Here is a 12,962-nt window from a genome sequence, read left to right as displayed (position 1 = left end):
TTATACGTAGCAAGAATTCAATAAATCTTTCTTCATTCATGAATGTCACAGAAAAATAATAAAGAAAACTGCTGTTCTGGGGCTAGTTTTAAGAAAATACACTTAATTTACAGTAAGCCCTGGACACATTTTATCCTTCCAGGCAGTGATATTCTCTTATCACACATCTTAAAAAACAACAAAACGTAAGAGTTAACCTTTAGACCTGGGTGCTTTCTATGGTTTCAGGAGATCAGTAAAAGATATATACATACTCCTATCCCACTTTGAGATTAACATCCACCAGAATCCTTCTAAGGGAAATAAATGGCTGATAAATTGCCCATTTGCTTCCTAGAATAAAGGCCAACGGTTTATAGCCATCAGTACTTCTCTTTTGCTTTTGTGTAGGGCCAGGGCTTATGAAAATGGAAAATCATGGAGATGGGTCTCAAATAAAATGAAACTTTTTAAAGGCAATCAAACACTTTTTTTGTCTCTTCATCTAAATTATTCTCACCCACTCAAGATTCCCTGAACATCTGCAAAAAGCTATGTTTTTATGAGCTTTTTTCCAGGAGAAATATTTACAATTTTGTCATGCTTCCAAAGTGCTCCATGATATGGGGGAAGGATGAAAAACACCTACCTCTAGAAAACAACTAATTTGACTGACTTTATATATATACACACACATTTTTTTAACCTGGCATTTTTCTGTCACATGAACACAGTTTAAAATCTTAGGATAAGATCTGCTATTATGAAAAAGGCCAACAAACACCAATAAATCTGTAAGCTTTAGAATAGTACTAGAGGAGAAAATTATTAGAAAGCATCAAATTTCCTTTCTCTGGACAAGTATGGTACATGCTACCTGTAGCTGAAAATCTATTTATAATGGGTCAAGCACCATAATGACTGACCCACTGGGCACAGGTATATAATTTGACTCGCTTCAATTATTCTACAAGTAAACATTTATCTCCAACACCAACAGGAAGTAACATTTGCAAAGCAGAAGGAGGGAAAACAAAGAACATAAATATAAGTTCTAACAATGTTGTTTCTTACCTAAAGTGAGGTCTGGAAACTTGGAATCCTCATGCTCGTCCATTCTCAAACATACAAAGAGCTTAGTCCACATAAGGCAACATCTGTCTTGAGTTTACAGGTTATCTTGTGAGTCTACTTTGATGTGGACATTACCTAGGTAAGCCTATGTTCTCATTTCAGCTGACTGTTATTTTCTGGCTCTGGTTTGGAGCTGAAGTAGCCATTGACTTTGCTTTTCCAGGTCCTAATCTTCAAGAAGTTCTTCCTAATGAATCAACTTCCAATACAATTAAAACATTTCTATCCATATTATACTGGAAAGGAAAAACAAGTAGATTTTGAGAAAAAGATTATTTGTTGTTTCCCTTACAAGTGAGGGAAAGAGGAGGTATCTTGCAATAGGTAGTGCTAAAATTACCATACCAAAATCTACCTATAAATATATGTATGACATTGTTAGCCACCTCAATAATTTTGGGCCTGGTAAATAATTCAGCAAGTTTCTCTATTCACCTGTCACAGCAGAAAGCAAAACAACTGTCAAACCCCAAACATCTCAGAACATTTAAGGACAGTACCTCCCTTTTAAAGTAATTTGCTAATAACATAAAAGAATAAGTTTCCCAAATTCCTTTAAATTCATTTGAAACAGCTGTAGAGAATGCTAGATCTCAGTAAATACCCATATTATTTGTCCCCTTATTTTCCGCATCATGATATAAAAAAGTAATGGCATATTTTTATTAACATTTGTGCTGAAGAATAAATAAGTCAAAAGTATTTCACTGCAGTACTCATCTATTTGGAAGATGAAAACTGCACTGTCTAATTAATTCACTACTGATTCTGCCTCCATACTGACCCCCCAAATTGAGTAAAACTACAAAAACAATGAATATTAAGACCCAAAAATAATATACTCACAATAAGACTTAAAACTTCTATTAGCTTCACCGGAAATTTAAGAAACAAAGTACACACATATATAGATGCTGGGAGTAAAAATCTATGAAAAACTTCCTGGAAAACAGTTTGACAAGTGGATTGAAACTTTAAACTTTCACACCCTGGATTTCTCAGAAAATAGGGAAAAAATAGGAAGATCCACAGAGTTTAGAGGATAAATGCCTGGGCTCTAGCACTAAAATGCCTAGCACTGAAGCCTCCACTTACAAGTCAAGGGACTTTACATCTCTGGCCTCTGTTTTCTTTTCTGTAACATGGAGTGAGAATAGTACCTTCCTCATGTGTCTGTTTTGCGAATTAGAAAACCAAATATTAAGAAATATACCTAGAAGAGTATCAAGCAGACAGTAAAATCTGTCTTAGCAATTTTTATTGTCAAAGTTTTTTTTTTAGTGATATTTAACAACCGCAAAAATTTGTTAATAAATAGAATGTCTAACATTAGCGAAACTATAAAGTAACATAGTAGATCTATAATGGTTATGGTCTAGTACTATTCCGGAAAGCAGAAAGCATCATTGTATATAATTTCCTAATTTTACATAACTTCATGTATGTTAAAAATATGTGTACAACCCTCCTATACTAATGGCTGGAATGTAAACTGGTACCACCACTATGGAGAACAGTATGGAGGCTCTTCAGAAAAGGAATATAGATCATATGATCCAGCAATCTCACTCGTGGGGGCATATACCCAGAGAAAACTACAATTATTAGTTTTATAATTACAAAACTATGAACATACAGGTACCCTTTCAAAGGATACATGTACCCGTATCTTCATGGCAGCACTGTTCACAATAGATAAGAAATGAAAACATAAATGTCCATCAACAGATGAATGGATTAAAAAGATGTGGCACATATGTACAATGGAATACTACCCAGCCATTAAAAAGAACCAAACAATGCCATTTGCAGCAACATGGATGGACCCTGAAATGATCATACTAAGTAAAATCAGTCAGAAAGACTAATACCATATGCTATCACTTATATGTGGAATCTAAAATATGGTACAAATGAATAGAAACAGATTCATAGACATAGAGAACAGACGTGTGGTTGCCAAGGGGGTGTGGGAGAGGAAGGGGAGGGGAGGGGAGGGGAGGGGGAGGGATGGACCTAGAGTTTGGGGTTAGTAGAAGGAAGATAATATAAGAGAGAGAAAGTGTGTGTGTGTGCACAACATGATAAATCAAATATACTTTAAAGAGTTTATTTTAAAGAAAGAAAGGATGAATAGGTGGAGCATAGAGGAATTTTAGAGCAGTGAAAATACTCTAGGACACCATAAAGATAAATACATGTCACTATATATTTGTCCACACTGACAAAATGTACAACACGAAGTGTGAGCTCTAGTGTAAACTATGGACACTGGATGGTAAAGATGTGTCAGTATTGATTCATCAATTATACCAAAAGTACAACTCTGGTGGGGGATGTTGATAATGGGAGTTGCTACACTTATGTGGGGTGAGGAGGTAAATGGGAATCTATGTACCTCCCCCTCAATTTTGCTAAAACATAAAAATGCTCCAAAAAATAAAATCTTAATAAAATACCAAGTAAATTTAACTTTTAATGGAAAAAGTTACCCTTCATTGTTTACTTTTTTTATTTTTTACTTTTATTTTCAGTTCAATGTCAGTTATGCACATTTCAATCAGAACTGAGTTAGCAGACTATTGGAATTTCTCTCCTATTTTCAAAAATTATCCATGCTATTTTTCATGAACTAATTCTATAAAAGTTCTTTAGTTTAATTTTTTGGGAAAGTACGTTTTACTCAGACTTACATTTCTACATATTATCTTGTATTTTGATTTAATTACCTGAGATCCTCAGAGCAGTAAGGGTGGAAAAAACATAATCCCAGTAATAATGAAACTATTACATAGATTTTATTATCTATTACTTCACTACTGCCTGAAGCACACTGTCTATTTATTACTTTAAGTCTGCTTGAATTTCTTATCGGCTAAATTCTCTGAGTCTTGTAATGCATTAGAAATAGAGAGACAGTTAAGGATGGTTATTTGCTATTTTTATTTTCTCAGAAACAGGCTGCTCTTTTAGTAACATGTTAAGCCATCACGCTTAAGGAAAGAAAAATTAAAAAGCTGTTTAGCATTTGGTAAATACACTTCAGTTTGAGAAGGTAGACCACTGTATAGAGCAGAGAAAATACTGTTATTACTACAATTGAATCAACTGTGAAATCTCATTCATTCACCACTTTAGAACTTGGAAAATACTCCAGAGATTATTTTCTGTAATTTGTTCAGGTAATGACTTTTATATGCATGGATTCATTAACCAATGCATACCTGGTAGGATTTCCTAGAGAATTAAACTATAGCACTTCCAGTGACTAAGCCATCAAAAAAGAGAAAAAATATTTAAAAACAAAAATATTTTGCAGATAATTGTTAATTATGTTAATTCTGTTTTCATCAGTCTCCAAATGGATTATTTCCTGAGTTTTGAAACTTTTCAAAATAAACTGACTTTATTTCTGTTTATTAGATTATAAGGAAAATCAGGAGTGCTTTCCAACCCGTAGCCACAAAGTTGACAAGAGCGTCCCACTCACAGAGTTCAATCACTGAGTGATTCCAGGGCAGACAGAACAACTCATCTTAACTTGTTTATCCATAACAGTCATTTCTATTCACATGACTTAGCAAAAAAATAAAATATATATATATCTCATATAATAGTCTAGTTACTTAAAATCATATAATGAAACAGTACACAGTTACAATCAGTATAAACTAAAAGAGAATCTAGCTCTAGCAGCAATGATTTTGTTTCCAAGTAAAAGGCTATTTATTACACATACAAATCTCTCCCTAATCAAGATTCATGATCCCATATTAACACCAACATTTCATGCAAAACAGTTTACCAGTAAGGTCCTCATGAAAGAGCAGGCAAATTCATACACGGCTATGTCAGATTATTTGAGAACTATTTTTTAAAAAGCAATAGTACTTTTTTTCTACATTTCTACATAAAAAATGATCACCTTATACCTCATAATCCAGAAATGGTTAATTTTACCCCTACATCTCTAGAGTTTCACAAATTTTAAAAATGTTTTTTCAGGGTGTAGACAAAGCCAACATGGATTAATCTTGTACTGCAATGCTATTTCCTCTTAATTTCTTCTCTTTTCTGCCTTCTCAAATCTTTTTTCTTTTTTCTGGACATACCCACAGCATAGTGAAGTTCCTGGGTCAAGGACTGAATGCAAGTCACAGCAGTAACCAGAGCCACAGCAGTGACAATGCCAGATCCTTAACCTGATAATGCACTAGAGAACTCTCACCTCTTCAAATCTTAGCCACACCTCAAAATCTGAATTTTTTTTCCTTTTTGGCCTTTCATTCTCCCTAAGGAGTTCATGAAAATGTCCAATATTTAGTTGTAACACTATAATATGTGATCTCCTCTAAATGGCATTGATCCGTTTGCGTTAACCATAACAATATGAATAAATCATAAGTTTAAAAAATCATATTTCACCATCTTTTTTGAGTTCCTATTCCTCTTTTCACAAAAGGCTTACCATACTACAAAGTAAATAGCAAGTACTGGTTTACAAATCTACATACACTCATTTTTATTTGCCATTCTATTTTCTTTCCCTAAGCCTATTAGATCACAGTGAGAGTAGCCACTAAAAGCAGTAATGCCTTTTTACTCTATTGATATTCAAAGACAGGGATAAATGTATCCCAAAGTATTCTTTAAGCCCACTGAGACCAGAAACTCCATATTATTCATTTGGGTAGAAATAAAAAGAGAATATAGTATTTGGCACATAATAGATGCTAAATAAATATGCTGAATTATACTTAAGGCTTTTCTAGTATAGTACAAAAACCAAATATATTTCTGAAAAGTCAAGTTATTTGAGGTTTTACTAAATTCTCAGGGCAGAATAAGACTTTCTAGAAGTCCCATTCCTTTTCTTCCAATATACAATCTAACTTAAATGATTAAGCTATAATAAGGTAATCATTAAAAATACAAACAATAATAATGGGGTTTTGTTACTAATTGTTAAAGTGTTCCAAGCAACTACTATTTTCAAATCTATGCCACTACTTACATTTTCAGATGACTAAAGCCTAGAAAATTTCTAAAAAGAAAATCAATTTCAAAATAACCTCAAACAAAAGTCCAGTATTATTGGTACGGAGATTTTGAAAAAATAAAGGACAAAATATTCAAAAAAAAAAGAATACTGCCTTTTAGTTAGAATGAAAAATGCAGGAAAAAACAAATACTACATGGTGAATGATACAGTGATCCAGTCATAATCACCTTATTTCTAATTTCCGTTCCAAGTTTAATAAGAGCTATCCACTATTTCATATCAAAATATACTATGGCCTAAAAGCACTGTGCTGCCCATAAAGGAATTAGAATTCTAAATCTAATACAATATAATACCTTATATTTAATATATACCAATGATACGATGCCAGCATAATAAATGTAACAATTGATGAATAGTGACATTTCTATTTACAAGTCATAGGTATAGAGACAAACAGGTTTGCAGTTTACAAACTTTTCAGTTACTCCTCCATTCAAAACTACGTCAAAGACATGTCCAGTCACACGTGCAGTATTATCTTAAAAAGATAAATGCTAGACAACTGCAAAATGTCATAGGTTAAATATGCCCTATAAATACTTTGTTCTCAAAATAACTATCTTTCCTATCATATAAATTCAGGCATAGTATATATAACTCCATGTGCAAACCTAGTATCATGATATCCTTCTCACGAAAGTAATTAACTATCACATCACATCATTTACCATTCATAAATTTCACTCTCAGGGGTTAAACTGTTAGCCAAACAGGCCCTGGCACCCTATCAAAGCTTCCAAAGCATCAAATTAAAATTTTATCTTAGCTTTGTCTAGAAGACAGACTCTTTCATTTACTTGGTTGTATATTATCTATGCTTTTTTTTTTCCTTTTGTAAACTACCTGAGTTCCCCCACACCCCCCAAAAAAATCCTCAAGTAAGTGAAAGAGTGAAAAGGAGAGAGATCCACAGACTCTCCGATTTACTTCTTTGTGATTCTAACCACAAGCTAGAGTGAGGTTAAATGTTTCACTATAGATCTACCTGGTCTCCAAACATCAACAGAAAAATGATGCAAAGCGGAGCTGTGCAGTTTCTTATCATTTATTCTGTCTAAAACAGGGAGTGGAGTGACACATCATAACATAAGTGGTATGTGCCCAAAGACACAGAATTTTGACTGAGTACCTTTCTTCTGTAATCTCAGCTTCCTTGCTAAAACAGTAAATATGTTTCTGGGCTGAGACAGGTTTCCCACATCCCCCATCTTAAAAACCTCAACAACTGTTAAGCACAATTCTGCCAAAAGGAACTTGCCCAAATTTGTTCGCTTTTTTTTTTTTAACGCCATTATGTTTCAGATGAAAATACAGCCTACCAAAGACGTAAAATAAAAGGATAACAAAGAAACAAACAGCATCTTTAGACTTGATTTTCAATGCATAACCTCGCCATCTGTCAACCAGTTGTAAAGCAATGATCCTAAATAAACTCCGAAACACGAATAAGTTTCCTCCTCACATCTAACATCTGCATGGATCTCTGCTCTCAGGACCTCCGTAGTAATTATGTTCTGTCTGTGGAACAACCTACAAGAATAGCATTTGCCACTGGCAAACTGAACCTTGCCGATGAATGGTCCATTTTAACAGACTTGCATTTGGTAACAAACGCGGAGTTGAGTTCACAGAGGTATTGGGGAGAAGGCGAGAAAGAGGGAGCTTCTTTTCTCACATCGGGATTGGAAACTGGATAGAGGAGCTTAATCTCCAGACAATCAAACCACCCTCAATCCTCTCCCACTTGGCCTCCGAAACAGGATTACAATTTTGGACCTCGATACGCCCCACCTCTTCCCTTCCCATAGCAGCCACCACCTTCGAAGTTACACTGTTAGCTCTCAGACAACTGGGGCGCGGACTCGCTGAGCTGACCGAGAACCAGGAACCACACCGGGCACTCATTCAGTAGTGGAACACTGAGCTGGGACTCTACCACCAGCTCTGAGACACCACCGGCAGGTTCGCGGAAGACCCCACCCCTCCCAACTCTGCCCTTGCCTCCGCCTGGAGCTGCAGCCTGAGTTATGCATCCTCAGCCTCGACATTGGCTCTGCTTCTTTCTATACGGATCAAGGCTGGTGAGGGCAGGGGGGCAGAGTGGACTGAGGATGGCGAGGGGGGAGCGGAAAAGAAGCAAAACAGTCCTGGTTCCCAAAAGCCAGGACGTAAGTGGCAAGACACCGATGCAGGCACACTACACACACACACACACACACACACACACGCACTCACCAAAGCGCCCTGCGCCCCAGGTTCCATGCCAACTGGCAACAAGACAGGAGGATGGAAGGAGGTGAGGTGGCGGGAAGGCCCGTTACAGAGAGCGACAATCCGAGGAGAGCAAGGGACGTCTGAGGAACTGCAAAAGTGAGAAAGTCCCAGACCCCTTCCACAGCCCCAAGTCTGGGCTCTCCTGCCAGCAGCCCCGAGTCGCCTTTTCTCCAGCAGGGCTCGGGAAGCCGAGAGAGAGAGGAGCTGGAGCCGAGCTTCTCCCAGGCCGTCCTCCCGGGCCTGGCCCGGGGCCCGGAACCCTGCCCCACTTCAGCCCCGGCTTGGGGAGGCTGCCAGGCAAGGAGCGACTTGCCAAAGGACTCCAGGGGAGCAGGAGGGCAAGAGAGGCGCATCTTGCACACTCTCTGTCCGGCTGCTGCTTTCTTTCTCTGTCGACACACCCCCGGTTAAGCCCTTTCCCCAGGCACACACACACACACACACACACACACGCAGCTAAAGAGACAGGCGGGTTCACCCCTCCCACCACCTCAAGTCTATCGATTAAAACACTAGTTGATTTCTTCCTGATTTAAAAAAAAAAAAAAAAAAAAAAAAAGTGCAACAACTCTTCAGAGTCGCCCAAGCAAAGAAAAGTCCGTCTGCAGGGATCCTTCTATAGTTTCCTAGGAGTTAGGAAATCTGGCTGTTGCCAGTGAAAACGGGACCGGGAACGCCGAGGGGTGGGGGTGGAGGGAGGTGAGAGGCGACGAACTCCTTCCCCACCCCTGAGACTCTCACCTCCTTAAGTTCCTTGGCCACGTCCTTCAGGTCGCCCAGGACTAATTCCAGATCCTCCACGATGATCTTGATTTGTTCCTTCACCTTGGTCTTGGAGGCTGCCGGCGGTCCCTCGGCTGGAGAGGACGAGGCGGGGGTCCCTTTGGACTTGGCTGACATTCTTTGGGGGCAAGCGAGGCAGGTCAGCACAGGCGGGCGAGCGGAGGCTGCTGCGCGCCCCGGTCCCTGGCGCCGCTGCGGCCGCTGCCGCCCCAATCCCCCCACATCTTGGACGCTCTTCGGGCAGCGGAGGGTGGCTGCGCTCGGCGCTGGGCCGGGCGGCCGCACTGTGGTGCTGCCATCAACTCCCCAAGACGCGGCGTTCGGCGCGGGGCTGCAGACGGGCGAACAGCGCGCCTGCGCCTCCTCCCGCCGCTCTCGCGCGCACACACGCACTCGCTCCCCGCCCGCGGAGAGGGGCGCGGGACCGCCTTTACCAGGGCTGTCAGCAGCAGTCTCGGCGGCATGTGCCTCCGGAATCTCTCCCAGAACACCTGGGCATCAAGGAGCTGGGAGACAAATTCGTGTCCTGCCCACCCCCTCGTCTAGATCCTGAAATGCCCTCATTGCAACCTGCTGGAGGTCTTCTCACATCTAGCTTGGATTCCTTCCGCTTCCCCCTCCCAGCAGAGACCTGGATCCCCACCAGCTTCCTAATCATAAGCAGTAGGATCAGATTAGGGTTGTTAAAGCGACCCTAAATTTTTATCCAGGACCAAAGTATGTCGTGAAGGCCTCCAGGTGTTCTCCTACTCACCTAGGAGTTAAACGCAGGTGTTCTTAACTTGTGCAGGAAAAAAAGAAAAAAAAAAAAAGTGGATTAAAAGCGACCCCTCACCCCCTGGAGTCATATCTAACCAATGTTCTTGAAAGAGGTATCTTAAGCAATCCTGCTGATTCCACAAAGCTAATACCGGATTTATTAATTGGAAGTCCTCACACCAAAAATCCCCTGGGAGGCTGTCTGAGTCATCTTGGCTGCACTTAACTGGGACAGCTTTTTTTTTTTTTTTTTTTTTTTTTCCTAGCTGTCCTTCCTCTTTTCATGACCTATGCTGATGTCTGTTTTGGGTACTGGGGGAGATACATTGGATCTCCTCCTGTGAGAGCTGAGTAAAAAGAGTTTGTTTCCAACGTTTTTTTTTTTTTTTGCATCCATTTCAAGTCTTTTGCTGCTAAACAGGAAAAAACTTTCTGACCTTTCTGTCAAAATGACCAAGGGAGGGAAGTTAATAGGAAGCTTTCCGTGGTTTAATTCTCAATAGGTGGCTACGATTCTCATTAGTTAAAGGTTTAATTTTCTTAGTAGCAAATCCATGGGTTATTAGCTACTGACCTGGCAAGCTGGATCTATGTTTTTTCTTTCGGTGCACCCTACTCAAGATCATTATTTTAATAAGCTTCCCATTTGGTCATGCCTTAGCAGGGCTCTCTGCTTCTTGCTTCTCACACCCCAGGTTCCAACATGAAGAAAGTCTTGGCAGTTCTCCTCTTCCTAGTTCCTTAAAGCCCGCATATTCACTTTCTTCATCCTGAATAATTCACCTTGATAAAATCCTTGAAATTCATATTTGAAATATGGATGAAGAAAGAGAAAACAGAAGAAAAACAGCAGTTTAGAACTGGTGTCAAAACAACAGCAACGAAAAATTAGAGGAAAAAGAAAAAAAGGTAGAAAGCAGAGGCTGCTGGAGGAGAATTAAAATAAGAATAAAGGAACCAGTATGCACTAAGCAAATTGAAAAGAGATGAAATCATTAGAAGTATTAAATAAGTAATGTACTTGATTTCTCTAAGGTAGAGGGAATATACATATATTTTAATTCCCCTTGTCTCTGCAGGTTCCTCTCTATTTTATAAAGATGTAAAAGAGAGTTCCCCTTGTGGCTCAGCAGGTTAAAAACACTACTTGGATCCATGAGGATGCTGGTTCGATCCTGCCTCACTCACTGGGCTAAGGATCCAGTGTTGCCATGAACTGTGCTGTAGGTATCAGACGCAGCTCAGGTCCCAAGTTGCTGTGGCTATGATGTAGGTCAACAGCTGCAGCCCGGATTAGACTCCTAGCCTGGAAACTTCCCTATGCTACAGGCGTGGCCCTAAAAGGACAGAATATCAAAATAAAAAAATAAAAAATAAGATGTAAAGATAAAGACAATATAATAAGACTTACAAACTCTCCCCCACTGAAAATTCCTCACATTTAATTATACTCTTATTTCATCTCTGAATAAAGGTAAGTGTTGAGAAGTGGAAGGAGAGGATGTGAAAGAAAAAAAAAAGTACTGCTCCACTATATTTGAGTTTTTGAGTCTCAGTAGTAGGCAAGTGATTGGAGAAGGCTCAAAAACTCAAAAGTATAATGATTTTAGGCAAGAATATTAGAAAAGAGGAAAAGTGATGTTTTTCTTCCAATGATAAAAGACTCCTCTTACAATTATAAGAGTATTTCCATGCTACTCTGAATCTCCTGCACCAAAGATTTAAAAAAATTCTGTTCTACCATATCCATTGCTTCTAATGAGCCAGACTATTCCAGCTCAAAACTGAATCATAATTATTACTCAAAAACATGCTATGCATGTCCACATCACAATTTACTCTTAAATAACGGTTTTCATCTATTTATCTATCTACATACCTATATTTAAATAAAATATGGAGTTAATTGAAAGACAAAAAGTTAAAATTAGCTTCTAAACCCAATCTCAAAAAGCTAGTTGATCCCCAGCAGTGACCCCAGTATCCATCATTAAGCCAATATGTATAAAATAGTCCTGAATAAGAAAATTTTACAAAAAGTGTTAAAGATATTGAGGGAAATCAGACAGAATGAAAGGATACAGTGATACAAGTCATCTATTTTTTTTTTTTTTTTAATCAACCTTGTGGAAAAAGTAGTCACTCCTTTGGCTCATCCTGCACTCTCTCTCTCTGATTAGTATATATGACGTTTTAAAGCCAAACCATGGGGCCCACACAGCAAAAGTGACACCTAATAAAATTTCTTATGGATGTCTTCATAAATCTGTTTATATGCTGGTGCTAGAGGCAAATGGGTACATATACAAACCATATACTTATAAACTTAGACAGAATAACAGTTTGCGGATAGAAAAGTTTTATTTATAGAAGTGATTATGCACCCAGCATTTTATTCCCTCTGTCTGTTTAGACATTTTCTGAGTTTTGCAGCAAAAAGGATTGAGTAATTATAGGAGATCATCTAGTGGTTGTTTGTTCAGTTACAAGCACTTATCAATATTCTCCTGTGTGTATGTGTGCATGTATTTAATTTATTGCATTCAATCTTTAATAACTAACCAACATGAGGAAATGCTATGACACTGACATAATTTTTAATTCACAAGGACCTCAAGAATATTCCCAAAATATTTTGTCCCATTTTGATGGCAACGGCTTTTATCAATACACTACCATAATAATGTACATTCAGTCTCAAAAAAAAAGGATAATGTACATAAAATAACATTGCTCTTAATGGAGACTTTAGTTTTCTTTTTTCCTTTTTTTTTTTTTTTGCATAAACCTATTTTTGTTTGTAAAATCCAGTGAAGTCACTAGAGATATTTGAAAGCATTAAGAAAAGGAAAGAAAGAAAAAAAGAAATGACAACTTTGTTCCTACCAAAATAGTTTTCACTGGCTGAAAAATAGTGGAGAACCACATGGATGTCTAGGAGAGAAAATGTCATTACTGAAATACAACA

The 12,962-nt window shown here is 38.4% G+C and overlaps 1 protein-coding gene across 7 annotated transcripts in view; it reads right to left on the bottom strand.

The window, feature by feature from the left end:
* PRR16 (proline rich 16) overlaps positions 1 to 10,203 on the bottom strand; it is a 265,010-nt gene extending 254,807 nt beyond the window's left edge. For 3 of the 7 annotated variants that reach the window (XM_021084675.1, XM_021084676.1, XM_021084674.1), the window contains exon 1: positions 9,194 to 9,711. In XM_021084675.1, coding sequence (XP_020940334.1) covers positions 9,194 to 9,352 — 159 coding nt within the window. In that variant the 5' untranslated portion in view covers positions 9,353 to 9,711. Of the gene's footprint in view, positions 1 to 8,413; positions 8,970 to 9,190; positions 9,712 to 9,989 lie in introns of those variants that run through there. The other 4 variants (XM_021084677.1, XM_013987588.2, XM_021084678.1 and 1 more) reach the window with 4 other exon arrangements.

Source organism: Sus scrofa, chromosome 2 (genome assembly GCF_000003025.6).
Source record: "Sus scrofa isolate TJ Tabasco breed Duroc chromosome 2, Sscrofa11.1, whole genome shotgun sequence".
Lineage (NCBI taxonomy): Eukaryota > Metazoa > Chordata > Mammalia > Artiodactyla > Suidae > Sus > Sus scrofa.
The sequence above is the reverse complement of the archived record's forward strand: the minus strand, read 5'-3'. Positions and strand labels throughout refer to the sequence as shown.